The 18117-nt window shown below is 39.1% G+C and overlaps 1 protein-coding gene across 2 annotated transcripts in view; it reads right to left on the reverse strand.

Moving 5' to 3' along the window:
• Window positions 1-17556, reverse strand: part of FAM162A (family with sequence similarity 162 member A) — a 37760-nt gene extending 20204 nt beyond the window's left edge. The window contains exons 1-2 of one of the 2 annotated variants that reach the window (XM_079705466.1): window positions 17424-17556; window positions 3924-4049 (exon numbers count right to left, since the gene is read on the reverse strand). In XM_079705466.1, the coding sequence (XP_079561592.1) occupies window positions 3924-4049; window positions 17424-17457 (160 nt within the window). In that variant the 5' untranslated portion in view covers window positions 17458-17556. The remainder of the gene's footprint in view (window positions 1-3923; window positions 4050-17423) is intronic. The other variant, XM_079705467.1, reaches the window with a different exon arrangement.
• Window positions 17557-18117: the final 561 nt, after the last annotated feature.

The following is an 18117-nucleotide window of genomic DNA, read 5'->3' on the forward strand; positions in this document are numbered from 1 at the left end:
GGTGGAGGGGAGGGATAAATGAGGAGTTTGGGATTAACACACACACACTACTATATATAAAATAGATAATCAACAAGGATCTACTGTATAGCACAAGGAACTCTCCTCAATATTCTGTAATAACCTAAATGGAAAAAGAATCTGATAAAGAACAGATGTATGTATATGTATAACTGAATCATTTTGCTGTATACCTGAAACTAACACAACATTGTAAATCAACTATACTCCAATATAAAGTAAAAAAATTTTAAATATATATACTAAATAAAAAATAAAGTGTACAATTCAGTTGTTTTTTCTATATACACAAAGTTATGTATGGATCACTACTACAGTATTTAATTCCACAAGATTTTCATCATTCCAGAAAGAAACTCTGAATCCATTAGCAGTCACTCCCTATTTCTTTCTCCCTCCAGCCCTAGAAAAGCACTAATTTGATTTCTGTCTCTATTGATTTGGATATTCTGGACATTTTATATAAATGAAATCACACAATATGTGGCCTTTTTGGCTATTATGAATAATACTGATATGGACATTTGTGTACAAGTTTTTGAGTGAACATCTGTTTTCATTTCTTTGGGGCATTTGGTAAGAGGTGAAAGTACTGGGTCATACAGCAACTCCACAGAATTGTTTGAGAAACTTCAAGACTCTTTTCCAAGTGTTTACATTTTACATTTCCATCAGCAATATATGAGGGGTCGTCTCTCTACATCCTGCCTTGTTTTTTTGTTGTTGTTAATTAAAAAGCCATCCTAGTGGGTGTGACATGGTACCTCACTGTGGTCATAGAGAAGTGAAATTTGCAACCCCAAAATGTCTTTGGCATGTGGATTATTTTAGCTGAAAACAATCAAGGCCCAGAAGACTCAGGAAGAAACTTTAACCTTCCCCTAATTTCCTAAAAAAAATTTAGATAGAGGGTCTATTCCAGGAAGAGAGCTATCATCAGAGATATCTGTAAAGAATATGGGCTAAGTGTGGTGGTGGAAACAGCCTGGACATCAGAGTCCACCCTGTTTCCCATTGTCTTTGCATGGCCCAGCAAACATTTATTTACCAAACATTTGCTATTCCATCTCCATGTCAATTGCCTTCCTCACCTTTGAAGTCTCAAACCCCTACTTCCAACATCCTCTTTGACTTCACCTGAAGATGGTATTTAAGGTGAGGGTTTCAGCCATTTCAGCAAATTACTCAGTTTTCCAGGGTCTCTCTCATGTATACATGTTAGTTAATGTCAACTCATTATGTCTCATGTCAACTTAATTCTTAGAGCAGCCACAAGAACCGAGAAGGGTAGAGGAAAATTTCTTCCTTCCCAACATAGTCTTGATTTGCATTTCCCTACTGGGTAAAGAGGATGAGGATATTTTCACATGTTTATTGGCTCTTTGTATATCTTCTCTGGAGAAATGTTCATTCAGCTTCTTTGTTCACTTCTTAACTTGGCTCTCTTTTTGTTATTGGGTTATAAGCATTCTTATATATTCTAGATACACGTTCCTTGTCTGATATATGATTTGTAAATATTTTCTCCATTTCTCAGGTTGTCGTTTCATGATGTTGATGACATCCTTTATTTTTATTTATTTTTTTTGTGGTATGTGGGCCTCTCACTGTTGTGGCCTCTCCCATTGCGGAACACAGGCTCTGGATGCGCAGGCTCAGCGGCCATGGCTCATGGGCCTAGCCGCTCTGCGGCATGTGGGATCTTCCCGGACCGGGGCACGAACCCATGTCCCCTGCATCTGCAGGCGGACTCTCAACCACTGCGCCACCAGGGAAGCCCTATTTATTTATTTTTGACTGTGCTGGTTCTTGTTGCAGCACGTGGGCTTAGTTGCAGCATGTGGGTTTCTTAGTTGTGGCATGCATGTGGGATCTAGTTCCCCGACCAGGCATGGAACCTGGGCCCCCTGCATTGGGTGCGTGGAGTCTTACCCACTGGACCACCAGGGAAGTCCTGATGATGTCCTTTATTTATTTATTTTTATAAATTTATTTATTTATTTTTGGCTGCGTTGGGTCTTCGTTGCTGCGTGCAGGCTTTCCTAGTTGCGACGAGCAGGGGTTACTCTTCATTGTGGTGCGCAGGCTTCTCGTTGCAGTGGCTTCTCTTGTTGCAGAGCATGGGCTCTAGGCATGCAGGCTTCAGTAGTTGCGGCATGTAGGCTCAGTAGTTGTGGCTCGCGGGCTCTAGAGCGCAGGCTCAGTAGTTGTGGTGCATGGGCTTAGTTGCTCCACGGCATGTGGGATCTCCCCAGACCAGGGCTTGAACCAGTGTCCCCTGCATTGGCAGGCGGATTCTTAACCAGTGTGCCACTAGGGAAGTCCCTGATGATGTCCTTTAAATATATAAATTTTTAATTTTGATGAAGTCCAGCTTATCTATTTTTTCTTCTGTTGCTTGAGCTTTTGGTGTCACATACAAGGTTACAAAGGTTTACTCCTATGTTATCTTCTAAGAACGTTACAGTTTTAGCTTTAACATTTAGGTCTGTCATCCATTTTCAGTTAATATTGGTATATTATGTGTGGAAGGAATCCAACTTCATTTTTTTGCATATGGATATCCAATTCTCCCAGCACCATTTGTTGAAAAAACTATTTTTTCCCCTGTTGAATTGTTTTGACACAATATAGAAAATCGTTTGTCCATAAATATGAGGGTTTATTTCCAGACTCTCAATTCTATTTCCAATGCTCTGTATTCCCCAATATTCTTTGTTGTGTTTTGCCACAGAAATCTATGTTCTATGTTAGCTTAGCAGTCCACTGATAACTGGACAGAGACTTCCCTAAATGCCTTGCACCAATAAGTTTGCCAGCCTTTGCTGGAGAGCTATGTGTGCATTTGGGGGCATGCTCTGGGGTGGGTGAGAAAGAAGCTGTTTGAATTGTATTAGCTCTGAGTCAGGTTAATAAAAAAAAAAAAGGCAAGCCCTGTGAGTGAGCATTTCCATGGAACTGCCACACAGGCCAAACAGTAACAGTCCTCTGGGGCTAGGGCTTTGGGGGAGCTCCAAATCCATTCTGCCTTCTTCAGTGTCTGCTAGGTTTTTAGAGATACTGCAATTTTGAGGTATTAGTTTTCAAGGCTACTGTGAAGCCAAGAGGAGACAGGAATCAGTTAAAACTCCATTAGCCTTGCTGCTCTTACCACGAGTAAGTCATTTTCTTTGACAAATGCTACACAGACTGTCACAAGCCTCTGGTTATTTCCTAGAGTTCTGAAAAAGTTGATTTTAAGACTTTATGATAATGTTTTCATCGCTTTTTATAGGAGTGAATTTTCAGAGGTCCTAACTCTGACATACCTTAAGTTAGAACCTCTACATGTATCAAGATCTGTGGTTGTCTGCAGTCTGATTTCTTTCATAAAAGGCCTCGTTTATTTCAGTTTTCTAGGCAGGTAGTCCCAGAAAGCTTTGCCTGGGTCTGAGTAGCCACACCACCAGTGCCACCTAGTGACAGTAAGTATACACTGTAAGAAAAGTAGATAAATTATAACTGATCTCGGCTTGTTTTAAATGTATAGTAGGTAATGTAGTATTTACTTCACCAGGGCTGATTTGAGGGTTAAATGGAAAACAAGTGTGAGAGCATTTGGCAAGATGCTTGAAACACAGCAGGTACTCTAAGCATTAAGTTTGTTTCTTGAAACATTACTTAAAGCACTAATCCTCAAAACATTTCCAGAGCACTTCAATTTTACCCCTAAGCTGGTCATTTCTGATCAAGGTAATTTTATACAGTTATCAGGGCATGAAGAAATCCTATGAACCTCTTCAAAAGTTTTCCATAGCTTAAGGATTAAAACAATTATTCAATGCTGTGCACCTCTCAAACCTCAGTATGCATCAGAACCACCTGAATGGCTTGTTAAAATGCAAGTCACTAGGCACACCTACCTCCAGTTTTGGAATCAACAATTCTGGGTTGAAGGTTGGGAATTTGCATTTCTAACAAGATCTTAGGTGAAGCTGCTACTGCTGGTTTGAAACTACACTTTGAGAACCACTGTGTTTTGGGGTTTTCTAAAAAAAAAAAACTGTGGTAAAATACATATAACACAAAATTTACCATTCTAACCATTTTTAAGTGTACAGGGCTGTGGCATTAAGTACATTCACATTGTTGTGCCACCATCACCACCATCCATCTCGACTTTTTCATCTTCCCCAGAGAACCACTGGTTTAATGTGACCTATAAATCCCCATCTCACACCATCCTGTCCCATTGCCTTCTGGCAGGTGCTGAGACAGAAAGCAACAAAGTTAACTGGCAGTGAGCTCTACTGTCTAAAGAGGAAACAGAAAAAGAATCAATAATTATCTCCTTAGGTACTGTCCTTCCCCATCCCTCTTAATTAGAACAGAGGCAGTTTAGGAGAATAAAAGACAAGTTGCCTCTCAGCTCAGTTCGGGTAATAATGATAAAGCAAAAATGTTACCATGTACACCTACTTACTGTCAGTCACACAAATGCACGTTTGGAGACATTTATTCATTCAGCAAATAATACTTGTCAGGTATTGTTCCAGGCAGTATAAAAAACAGATAAAAATCTATGCCAGCTGAACTTACATTCTACTACAGGAAGGGGGGAATATATATATATATATATATATATACACATATATATGTATATATATGTATATATATAGTTAGTAAATTCCAGAGAGAAAAAATAAACAATGGGGAGTCAAAGTGTTTCTGTGCTTGGAATGTGGTGTGTGTGTGAAATTTTAGATAGGGAAGTAGAAGTTCTCTTTGAGAATGCTACTTTTGAAGGAAGTGAGGGGGCTAGTATGCAGTTATCTGGTGGAAGGGTATTTCAATCAGAAACAACAGTAAGTGCAAAGGCCCTAAGGGACACAAAGAGGAGGCCAGCATGGCTAGAACAGAGGAATAATGAAAAGAGAAGTAGTACTTGAGGTCACAGACATACCTGGGGGTGGAGGTGAAGAATAGGGACTTAAAGGCATGAGAGGTTTACCTAGATCAGAAAATATCTCCCAACTTTTTCTTACTATAACTTCATACTGGAGGCCAGGAATTTGTACCTCCTTAAGGTATAAATGGTTATTAAAACATAAACAAACATGATATTATACACATTAGAAATAACAAACCATTGTAAAAAATAATTTAAAAACCCGACATCACTAAAAATATATATATATATGAAGTCTTGATGTGATTTCGGTCTTTATTTTGCAATTACAAAAAAATTAAAGCATAAAAAAGTTTTAGTATCATTATTATTTTTTTTAACATCTTTATTGGAGTATAATTGCTTTACAATGGTGTTAGTTTCTGCTTTATAACAAAGTGAATCGGTTATACATATACATATTTCCCGTATCTCTTCCCTCTTGCATCTCCCTCCCTCCCACCCTCCCTATCCCACCGCTCTAGGTGGTCACAAACCACGGAGCTGATCTCCCTGTGCCATGCGGCTGCTTCCCACTAGCTATCTATTTTACGTTTGGTAGTGTATATATGTCCATGCCACTCTCTCACTTGGTCACAGCTTACCCTTCCCCCTCCCCTAGTATCATTATTAAGACCACTTTTCTAACTCAAAGAGATAGAATATATTGCCCCAGACATCCAAGCCCCAAATTTTCCATCCTCTGGTGGATCGCAATTAAAAACAAAAAAAACAAAAGAAAAACAGCCCTTAAAGGGCTATTAAACCCAGAGGGTTAAACCATCTGGCTACACTTGCAGCCTGTCCCTGGCTGACCAGTTCTGTGTCCCCAAAGCCTTAGCAAGAAGTCAAGATGAAGCCTCACTGTGCCCATAAGGCTCTGACTGGCAAATGGCTAGTTAATCTTAAGAGTATAAATCCTTAAGCTCTAGTATGCAACAGAATCACCCAAAGGACTCATAACACACACTAGTGGACCCCATTTCCAGAGTTTCTGATTCAGTAAGTATAGATGGAGCCTGAGAATTTGCATTTCCAACAATTTCTCAGGTGATGCCAGTACTGTTGGTCTGGGGGCTCACAATTTGTAAATCTGTGCCTTAGAGTTATTACTGCTGGCTGGAGGCTCTAGTGGGTCAGTCTCAAGGCTGATTCAGGTACTGCCTTCTGCCCTGTTGTCCCTTCCTTCCCATTCTTTCCAATCCATGATGGACAGTGCAGAGTGGTGGGGATGCTTTTTTTGTCAGAATCATTCAAGACTCTCCTGGAGATAATCATCAGTGACGTTACCTGGAACATGACCAATCTCTGGGAACCAGTGATGATAAATGAAGGTTCAATGAATGCTGGTGAAGAGGCTTTTAGAAGATTATCTAAGTTATTGTTTCTTAACCTGTATGAAGATCAGCTGCTAGGTTTGTTGCACGTATGTTGCTAGTTATGAAGTCTGCCAATGATCTGCTTAAAAATAAAATCATGGCATTTGTCAAAACCCCTAAAACTATATCACAGAGAGCTTTAATATATGCAAATTTTAAAATATCAACCAGGATGTTGGATGATTCCCAGGATGGAAATCAGACTGTGACAAATGTATCTAATTATATTAGAAATGTGTGATCTAACCTTATAAACTTTAAGGTGGGAAAAAAGGAGATGACCTAAGTAACTTTGGAAAATATTGTTTTGACTGGAAACTGTAAGACTAAAGACAAAGAGAAATGTACTTTAGTTGGCAAATTTGTTTCTTACAGGAGTATTGGTTAACAATTCTGAAACTACTTTATAAGTATATACTAGGATTGAACAAGTAACTAACTAAATGGTAGATAATGAGAGCCAGGTTTCTCATTGTCAAAGAAAGAAGTTCCAAAAGCAAGGGTGGAAGGCTAGAATGAATGTGGTGCTGGGTCAGAGTCAGAAAACTCAGTATAAGCACATTTAGTTTTCTATATATACATGTGTGTATACATATTTAGAGATGATATGAGACAGAGACATAATTATGTGTATACACATGGTTTAGTATACACACATGTATTTTCCAGCTCTGCCCACTGGGAAGGCCTGGAATCAGTGACACTTGAGTAGCAACAAGCACACTCATTGCCAAATCCTGGTGTCTAGATACCATTATCCAATGAAAGGAACCAGGGCTCCTTGGAGAAAACTGGTTGATTCTATGTTGGGGCAGAGAAAATACAAGATGAGTCTGGAATATCCATCCTGTAGTGCCAGAAAGTAAGGAAGTGTCCAAAAAACAAAATGATGAGGGCCTGTAAAGGGACACAGAAGCTGATCTGATAAAGCCTAAACTGGAATAATTTGAGCAACAAAATAAATAAGAGTAATAGATTATAACAAGGTAAAAAATATGAGTCCATCAATAAAAAATAAAATGAGTCCAGTAATAAATCATGTGGATATTATATACCAATATGACATGATGAGAAGGGCACTTTACCTCTGTGTTATTTATTCTTCCCCCAAACCCAAAACCCTAGTCTTACCATGAGAAAGCATCAAACAAAACCTAATTGAGGGACATCCTACAAAATATCTGACCAGTATTCCTCAAAATTGTCAAGATCATGAAAGTCAAAGAATATGAAACCATCACAGATCAGCAAAGACTAAGGAGACATGACAACTAAATGCAATGTGGTATCCTGGATTGGATCCTGGAACACAAAAGGGACATCAGTAGAATAACTGGAGAGAACTAAATGAAGTTTGTCCTTTAGTTGATAGCAAAGTATCAATGTTAGTTTCTTAGTATTGACAAATGTACTGTGGGTTATGTAAGGCGATAACATTAGGGTTAACTGGGTGAGGGTACACAGAACTCTGTACTATCTTTGTGACTTTTCTGTAAATTAAAATTATTCTAAATAAGAATATTTTTAAACATGTGTATTAATTACATCTTATTGTTTTTTACTTTTACATAGTTTATGAAATTTTTATATTTACTTGATATTTAATATTTTAAAAATTGGAGAGGATTTGATGTTATCTCTATAAAAATGTCACTCTCACTCATTTGTACTCCAATATGTTTTTGTAATGGGATAGAAAAGGAAAGAATTGGGGTATAGTAGGAAATGTGCCCAATTCAGGGTAGACCAAAGATGTCCAGGTGAAGGTCATCTGCCTAGTGCACCTTGGTGGAAATGAGATGAGAAAATTACACATGATATATATCTTGTTACACCTTGCTATTCTCAAATGTTGCCATCACCTGTGAGCTTGTTAGAAATGCAGACTTTCAGCTCCCAACCCAGACCTACAGAATTTGAATCTATATTTTTAATGAGATATCCAACTGATTCATATGAACATTAAATTTCAAGAATCAAATAGCCACATTCATTCAATAGCTGATGAGTACACGCTGTGTGCCAGACACAGGAAAAACAATACCACACACTCTAAAGTCTAGAACAGTGCTATTCGGCCTCAGCTGGGAGCTTCCTGGAAATGCTAATTCTCAGACCCCACCCCAAACCTTCAGAATCTCCTGGGGTGAGGACTAGAAAAATGTTTTTACAAGCCCTTCACATGATCCTTATGCATACTAAAGTTTGAGAAGCACTACTCTAAAAAGATGGACTTCGAACTCTGTATACTGGAATCACCACAGAAAAACAAAAACCCAACACACAGGGCCATCCCAGACCAATTAAATCCCAATTTCTGTGACGAGGACTCTGGCATTAGTATTTTTTAGAAAGATTTTCTAAGTGATTCTAATGTGTTGCCATGTTTGAGAATTGCTGCTTTTTAGCACAACCAGCTAGAGTCCCTGTTGAACACAGGCTACATAAATGACCAGGGCACACCTGCAGAGCTAAATACCTATGTCTCTAGCTGCATTCAAAATCCCTCTTTTCGATGAAATAATGCCACTTGCAGCAATATGGATCGACTTAGAGATTACCATATTAAGTAAATCAGACAAAGAAAGACAAATATCATATTACATCACTTATATGTGGAATCTAAAAAGTGATACAAATGAATTTATTTACAAAACAGAAACAGACTCACAGACATAGAAAACAAACTTATGGTTACCAAAGGAAAAAGGGTGGAGAAGGGATAAATCAGGAGTTTGGGATTAACAGATACACACTATTATATATAAAACAGAGAAATAGCAAGGACCTACTGTATAGCACGGGGAACTATATTCAATACCTTGTAATAACCTACAATGGAAAAGAATATGAAAAAGAATATAAATATGTACAATTGAATCACTTTGCTGTATACCTGAAACTAACACATTGTAAATCAACCATAAACCAATTAAAAAATGCTCTTATAAAAGATGAGTTATTAAAATTTTCATTGTGGAAATAAACATGTTCTTATTCCAAAATTAGGTAACTTCCTGCAAAATATTACTCCCTACTTTATGTATTTTCTAAACAATTTTTCAGTACTTTTTAATTTTAAATATGACATGTTTTGCTGTAAAGGTCAGATACACTGGTCTATTCCTATAATCTATCCTATAAATAAGATTCTAATGAGACTTAAGAAGATCTGCTTTTGTCTGTATTTAAGGTTATATTTTACTGTCTCATTTCTTGAATAAATAGTCTATCTACAGAAAAAAAAAATCCCTCTTTTCAAAAGCAATTCACTGAAAAGGAGCTCTGCTTTATTTCTAACTTCTGCATATCAATATGTAACTCATTACACTGAAAGTTTGGAATCCCTGTGGAGTACTAAAATATCCCCAGCTTCCAGATTTTACAGAGCATGCAGTCTCTAATACACTTCTCAGCTACTTGATGACATGCAGTGTGTGTGAACTGTTCTACAGCTCATCCTCCATGTTCTCATCCTCATCCTCCGTGGAAAAGGCTTTATTTCACATTCCTCCTCTACAGCAGCTGGAGGCCCCCATGGGTAAACAGCCACTGTCTCATTATCTCACGATGAATGACCAGAGCTACAGAGCTGACCCAAGCACACTGCTGTGAGACTCTCAGCCCAACCACCTTGCTCTTTTCCTAGTGTTCCAGAAGGCAAGGAGCTACCATGATCCTGGCTGGGAGAAGCACCTTGTTTATGGGGCAACAGTATTCCTTTTTCATGTCACATGGAAAGATTTTTTTGATCTAAATACTTAGGCGGTATTCATGCTAGCCCACAAATGCCTATTTAATCCTTCTAAAATTGAAATAGGATACTGCTTGTCCTGAAATGTTTGCTGTGATAGGAAAAAGCAAGTCTGAATAAGGAACTTTGAAAGTCTGTTTTGTGAATCGGAGTCAATTTTAAGTCTCAGGAGGAAAAAACTAAATGTATGCTTATCCTGAGGATGGCAAAGTTCCTACACATAGGCTATCTAGTCAATACTGTATTTTATAGTTATGATGAAATCATATACCAAATGTTTGTAGCTGCTCAGTAAACCTACTAGAAAGAAGAATAAGTTAGGGCAATTATGTCACTTATGGAAGCTGGAGCTCTTATTCCCACCCAGAGCTCATTTAGAATAGAAAACCACTGATTTGCTTTCTACATTAGAAGAAGCTGGGTGGGAATGCCCTAAAGGCTGACCACAACAAAACAAATGAACAAACCTGAAACATTAACTTGCTCTGAGCTTTTTCAGCGATGAGACCTGAACAGCTTGACTTCAACTGCAGACTCCTGTCTGCAACTATTCTGAAAAGGGATGGATTTCTTCTGGCTTCAAACAATGATTTGCACAGAGAATTCTCCATCTGCCTGCCAGGCAACCAGTGCTCACAAGCCTAACTGCCTTGCTAACACCCTTGCTGATGCTCTAGGGTTGAGAATTTAAGTGATGATACTGGCCTAATGCACTCTGGCTATGAGAGTTGTGCCTGGGCATGCTCCCCCACAGTGAGAGCCTTTTGTCTGCCATACCCCAAAAAGATTTTGGGAAACAGGCAGAGCAGTTTTGAGCAGGAAAGTAACACTAACCATGGGGACTATGGCAGATAAATCTGGGTGCAGAATGCAGGGAAGGCTAGGGGTGGGGGAGAAGTAGGGTAAAGGGAACAGAAGTGGGTAGACATAAATGTGGAAACCTTTTAAGTGGTGTCACAACACTGTAGTTCGAGTGGGTTGTGCAAAGAAAAGAGGACAGTTATAGGTCTTAACGCAGAGGAACTAACAGATGTGAAAAATTCTAGGAAGGAAAAATGGGCAAGACACACTGACTGACATTATGAGATTTTGTGGGCTGGCTAGAACCCTAACTACCATTTGTAACATTGTTTCTATGGGAAAAAAAATCTTAAGAGTTCTAAAAATAGATTTATAAATAAACCTTTGGAATCTGGCCAGTTTTTTTTAAGTTGGGGTGGGGAAGTGGGCCTATGGAAAGCAAAGTATCCATGTCTCTGGTGGCCAAACTTCAGTGATATGGGGCCACTCCTTGGTGATCTTTTTTCAGCCCATCATTCCAGCCCACTCCCAACAGTGGCTATTTGAAACTCTCTCGGCCTTAGCTGCTGACCTAAATAGGTTTTGTGACAGAAACAGATTCCCTACCTCTCCATCTGTTTTCTCATCCATCCCTGCAGGCTTGGAAGAACACTAGCCTTCCTTCACTCTGAACCACTCCAACTGTGACCCTTCTTGCTGAGAGATGTTGTACCAAAATTCTCATAAACTCTAGATCCTTCCTTTCCACTGCCTTTTTCCTGCCAAACATTGCCTCTCCACTCTTAAAACAAACGAAAAACCTTTTAACTTATAAAAGTAACACTTGCTCATAACAGAAAATTTGGGAAACTAAAAAAACATATGAAGAAAAACAAAAGCATCCATAATCACACCATCTGGGGATAACAACTTGGTGTATTTCTTCCCAGACTTTTTCCTATACTTATACACAACATATACATTTTCCAAAATCAGATAATTCCATATCTTGCTTATGTCACACTTTTCCAAGATTAATTAAAAAATACTTTTGATACCTGTATAACATCAAATGGATATAACCTGAAGTTAATCATTCCCTATGGCTGGATTTATTTCCCATTTTTCACTATTACAAATAATATTTCAATGAATAGTTTTCTACATAAATCTTTAATGGCATTTCTGGTTATTTTCTTATATAGAATCCTGGTAGTGGAGGGCAAAAGGATATGATGGTTAAAGGACATGAACCCTTTTAAGATTCATTTTTCTTCTTTAATATTTTAATTTTATTGGAGTATAGTTGATTTACAATGTTGTGTTAGTTTCAGGTGTACAGCAAAATGATTCAGTTATACATATACATATATACATTCTTTTTTAGATTCTTTTCTCATATAGGTTATCACAGAATATTGGGTAGAGTTCTCTGTGCTATACAGTAGGTCCTTGCTGGTTATCTATCTTATATATAGTAATGTGTGTTCATCCCAAGTTCCTGATTTATCCCTCCCCACAATATTTCCCTTTGGTAATCATAAGTTTAATCTGTCAATATCTATAAGTCTGCTTCTGTTTTGTAAATAAGTTCATTTGTATCTTTTACAAATTAGTTTCCACGTATGAGTGATATCATTTGATATTTGCCTTTCTCTCTCTGACTTACTTCACTTAGTATGATAATCTCTAGGTCCAATCTTAAGATTCTTAAAATATATAACAAACTGCTTTCCAGAAAGGCTGAATCAATTTTCACCATCTATGGGCAGTTGATGAGAATTCCTGACTTATTACACCACAGTGGTACTGAGGGTCCACTATCTCAAACAAAACATTCACTTGTTCTCAACAGCTCCTATAAATAAAATACTACCTCCTTCCTTTCATAGTGCAAGTGACTAAGTGGCATGTATTTACTACCTTGACCCCATCACCCACATGTTAACTATAATGTTTCTTCCCCCACTCATTTTACTAAAATTGCTGTAAATTAGTGATCTCTTTCTAGTCATATGAATATGTCTTTTAGAATCTTTTCATTAGCTCATCTGACTCTCCTCTTCCCATCTTTGTGGCCATTTGACTCTAATGATCTCATCCTTCTACAAGGACTCAGTCCTCCCTTACATTACACCACCACGTTTTCTCCCTTCATCTCTGACCTCTGTGATCTACCTTCTATAATATCCTCTGCCACTTCCTATTGCTTACACTATGTCAGGCCTCCAAGGTTCAGTTTTTGCCTCTGTCCCGCACTGCTCTCAGGGAGGACTCCTCCACTGTTTTAATAATCAGCTCTACACTGATGGCTCCCATATATTCCCCTAACTTTACCCCTCCTTTGTCCTCAGGTCTGTGACTGAGGTTCCATCCTCACCTATAACTCAATGCCACCTCCCACTCAATAGTGCACCATCCTCTCTGCCAAACCAGTAAGCCTTCCCAACTTTCTTATTTCTGACAATGGAGTGGCACTCCTTCAGTCCTCCATGCTCAAGAACTTCAGTCTTTACGTCTTCCATAAATTACTCTGTCTGAAAGTCATACTAACAGTTTCTTCAAAATACTTCCTAGATACATTCTCTTTTTGTCATTCCCATCATCACTTCACCTACGGATTACTGTAATATTTTCATAGGTAGCAGGTATTCATCCTGTATGCAGCGACCATGTTAATTTTCAAAAAATATTTTTTAATGACTTCTTCTTGAAGGTTTCCTTTTTGTCCAAATTCATCTGGTTCAAACCCTCAAAGGCGAAACCGCATCTCCTATTAGTACCTCCTGAAATCCAAGATAATCCTCTCTCCCTACTGCCCTTTCTCCCCCCACACCCTCTGCAGACTCATTACTGCCCCCACCTTTGCTCGTGTCACTCTCCCATCCCTTCTGTTTCAATGGAACCTTCAGTAGATAATCCTAACCTACACTATTTTTTCTTTCTCTGAATTCTTTTTTTTTTTCCCAAAGGGAAAAATGCATTTTATTTAATGACCAAGTACACCAATATAGACACATACATTTATATATATGTATACCTATGTGTGTGTACATATATATGACTAAAACAATATTTACTCTTACCATTTGGGATGAATTGTAAAATTTTCTGTTCTATGTACTTTCATTAAAAAGGGGGTTGCAACTTGAGTCAACACTAAGAAAATGAGGATAAAGTGGTAAAAATATTTAAGGTCAGATTATGCTCTCAGAGGCTACATGGTTTAGGGAAAAGAACCCTCAATCTCTGAATTCTTAAAGCCAGTGGTATGCTGGCTCTTGGGAGGGGGTTGGTGGGGAAAAGCCCTGATTTGTAGTGTTTGCCAATAACCCTCACCATGGCAGATCTCAAGCTACCAGTGTAACATGACAACCTGTGAAACTGGAAAGAGATATGCACAAAGCCAGGAGGAACCAGCGTCAGGACACCAGAGCAGCATTTAAAATCTGTTCTGCAATCTAGAACTTAATATATACTGTCTTGTATAAGCTCTCCAGGTATATTATATAGGTCTGCTTATTCATTGCAATAAACTTTAGCCCTAGGAAGAGTGGCAGTCCACTAATTCCAGAGGTTTCATAGTGAACAGGGCACACAGTGTTTGCTCAGTAAAAACCTGTTGGCAAGACCTGGAGGGGGTGATAAGCAAAGCCAAAGACTGGAGGCATAAAATGGTAAAAATGGGCATGTACTCATTTAGGGCTGATTAGTAAGAACAAACAAAAAGTACAATGAAGGAGCAGAATGTAGTAGAAATAAAATCAGAATGGGAACCAGGAGATATTCCCAGCTTTGTAATCGTGTGACCCTTAGCAAGTCAATTTCCTTCTTGGGCCTTAAGTTTCCTCATCTGTAAACTTAGGGTACTACATGACTACATGACTTTTAAGTTATCCATTGATTCTAATGCTCTAGGGTGTGGGTAAAACTGACAAGGAGGCTGCCCATGGCCCACTGCATTGATAAAATAACAATAAATTTATTTTAAAATCTGCTGCTAAGTCAAAGGAGTTTAGGGCAGTAAATCTTTTCTGAAGGTGTGAAGAAACATTCTTATAAGACCATTCCATTCCTTTGATCTAATAATTATTATATAGAAAGTAATAATTATAAAAAACCAATTATTTTATTAAAAATAATAAAATATTAAAAACAATTATTCCAAAAAGTATCTATGGCCTGTCTATTATGAGCTGGACACTGGTAAGTGCTGAAGATTTAGTAAAAACAAAACAGACCCCATCTTTACCCTCATGGGACCCACAGTAGTGTGGGTCAATAGCCATTTAGTTCCAAATCATAAAAGTGCTTTTTAGCTTAGCACAGATTGCTCTGAGTAATGGATGGAAGCTATGGATCCTCTCTTCCCCAAACAAGCATATAATCATAAAAATGTGAATGCAATTTCAGAGGTTCACAGGACCTCTCATCTGTGAAGGGGTCCAAGAACCAAAAGTTAACAACCCTGACCTATTTCTACAGGTACATCTACAAAACAGTAAACAAATTCAAGATCGTAAAAGCCTACATTCTCTTTGTTAAGGGAGTAAAGATTTCCAACAGAAACAATTAAAAATAAGGGTCCATCATTTAAAGGATTAAGCCTTGGCTTTTTGAAATTTCACTCACCTAAAGTATCTTCTTCCAAATAATATTCTGGATAAATGAGGTATGCCTAGATTATGTTTCTATCTGATCTACCATTCCTTTAGTAAAGTTGCCAGTTAAATCGCTCTTACTTGAAAACTATTTGCATATGAATGACTGCTTCCATTTCACAAGAAAATCTGCATTTCATGACTCTTCCATTTCACACCAAAGAGACCCTATTAGCTATGACAAATACATGTACACATATATCTGAACAAGCAGTCTGAACAAAGCAAAGAGCACAGTTCCAGAATTAGAGGGCACTGACTCATCCCCTGACTCTAACATTTTATGGCGGATCAACCTGGGACAAGTCAACCAACCCTCGGACCCATGTTTATTCATCTGTAAAATGGAGAGGAGACGATAAGACTTACCTAAGAGGGCTACTATGAGAAATCAATCAAGTAAAACAATGTAGCTCAAAGTATTTAGAAATAAAATGGGCAGAAGTGGGTGAAGGAGCAAATTGCTTGAAGTTGCTCACAAAACATCAGACATTCAGAGATCCTTTGGGAAGAGTTGCTCATATAACATCCTTAGTGGATCTATCTGGAGTAAAATAAATTGTTCTTAAATTGCTCAAGGAATTTTGTTTTACCCAATGGTAAAGTTCTTAAACGTCAAAAGTTTGGAGAGAGGCTTTGGAATCCTTATAGTGCATAAATATATTCTCAAGGCAAGAAGATGAATTACTTACAAACACTCAGTCTTCGTTCTGTAGTCAAAGTCCCTTTTACAGGGTTTTTTTTACAGAGCAATGATTCTTTCACTTACCTTGCTGAAAAGGTTAACAGGATGTGTACAAAAGATTTTAGGGGAATTAGTTCATCTAAACTGAACAAATCAATGAAATCAATCTCTTTTAGCAGAAAGGGTATTTGTTTTAAAGGAAGTAAATAATATTCAGCATGAGACATGTTTTCCAGTCCATACTCCACTGAAATGCAAAATAAGAAATGTCAAGGATAACTTTTTTTTTTACATTATTTCATTTACATTTACAATGTACATTTGCATTATCTCAATAGTCAAGTTTAGGGCGATTCTTCTTGTAAAATCTGAAGTAAACAACGTTTTGGTACTAAGGAATCAATCATTACACCTTATCAAAGTTCCTAAAGGTAACCAAAAGTGTGATTTGCCCTGGTGCCTAGAAAACAGCCAAGAGGCAAACACTCTGATTTCTCAGCCCCTACTAAGCAAAGGCTCTCCTGGTTCCCCAAGAAGGCGAATTAAACCCTGACTCCAAATAGTCATTACACAAATGTCTACAAGGGAAACAAACCACAGATCCTGCATTTACATAACACTTTCCTCCAAGAAATTCAAAGCACTTTATTGTAGAATTATTTAAAAGAAATGTACCCCCCCCCCCCATTTTTGGAAAACAATTACTGTTATTCTGGGAGACCATACATCCCTTGCCTAATCAGATGCCAAATAGGTAGGAAACCCGAGACTCAAGTTTTCTCTGAGAGATAAAACTCTAGAGATGGTGGGGGTGGGAGTGGCGGGGAGGGGGAGGCTCAACACTCGTGGAAAGCTGAATGAATCAGGCAATGGGGTAGTTTTAGGGATGGGAAGTGCATTAAGAACTGAGCTCACAGGGGGCTGCGGGTCGGAAAAGTGATCCGGGAGCAAAAGGGCTCGTTAAGTTGGTGGCAGCTGGGTGGATGCAGAGCCAGGTGCGAGGGTCACTCTCGGCTAGCCCGCAGTGTCTTGCTTACCAGTTGCTCGCTCATCCCTTGCTCTCTCCCCCTATTATTACCCTGCAGTTGGATTCCGAACTACCTGAGGGGAAAGCAATGGAACAGAGCAACTACATTCCTGAGAAGGCTGCAGGCTTCCTCCACCCACAGCGGCCGAGCTGGCTTCCCGCCCACCCCCTGCCCGGCCCGCGTCTCACCAGCCGCCAGGCGCAGGCCGCGGAGGCTCCCCATGGCCGCCTACTCCGCCACCAACACAGTGCCCCAAGGCCGGCGGTGGCGCGGGTAAGCACAAGGTCGCCTGGCGCCGCGAACGGAGGGACCCGAGCAGGACTCTGGGGCGGGGCTTGTGGAAGGTGAGGGCAGAGCGAACGGGTTATGCGTGACGTCCGGGCGATGGGCGGGGCCTGCTAGAAGCGTGGAGCGTGTGGGTCGTGCATGGCGTTCAGAGTGTGCGGGCAGCGTGCCCTGCCCAGCCCCGCCTCTGTTGGCGCCGCGTCTTGGAAGCCGCCCTGAAAGTGCTCTCTTGGAGTCTTGGTTTCGAGGGCCTTTGCAATGACCTTCTATGCACCTAAGAAAGTATCCGTTTAAAATAGAAGAAAAGTAATGTGCTTACCGTAGGATTTTTGTGACCTATAGACCCCGAAATCACACTGCCTAGATAAACCAGTATTTCAGTACACTTTTTTCAGTATTTTCAATGAATGTGTACATGCCTTTTTAAAAACTGCATAATTGGGTTCTTAGTGACCAGTGGCCTTCATCTCTTGGTTGGCTTTGGGAGTATCTCTCAGGCTACCTGAGAAATTCACATGTATGCCTATGTTGTTTTCTATTTGACTATTTTTATAAAACTAAACATTTTATTATCTCCACACCTAAACACCTTATTCA

Source organism: Hyperoodon ampullatus (genome assembly GCF_949752795.1).
Source record: "Hyperoodon ampullatus genome assembly, chromosome: 5".
Taxonomy (NCBI): Eukaryota; Metazoa; Chordata; class Mammalia; order Artiodactyla; family Ziphiidae; genus Hyperoodon; species Hyperoodon ampullatus.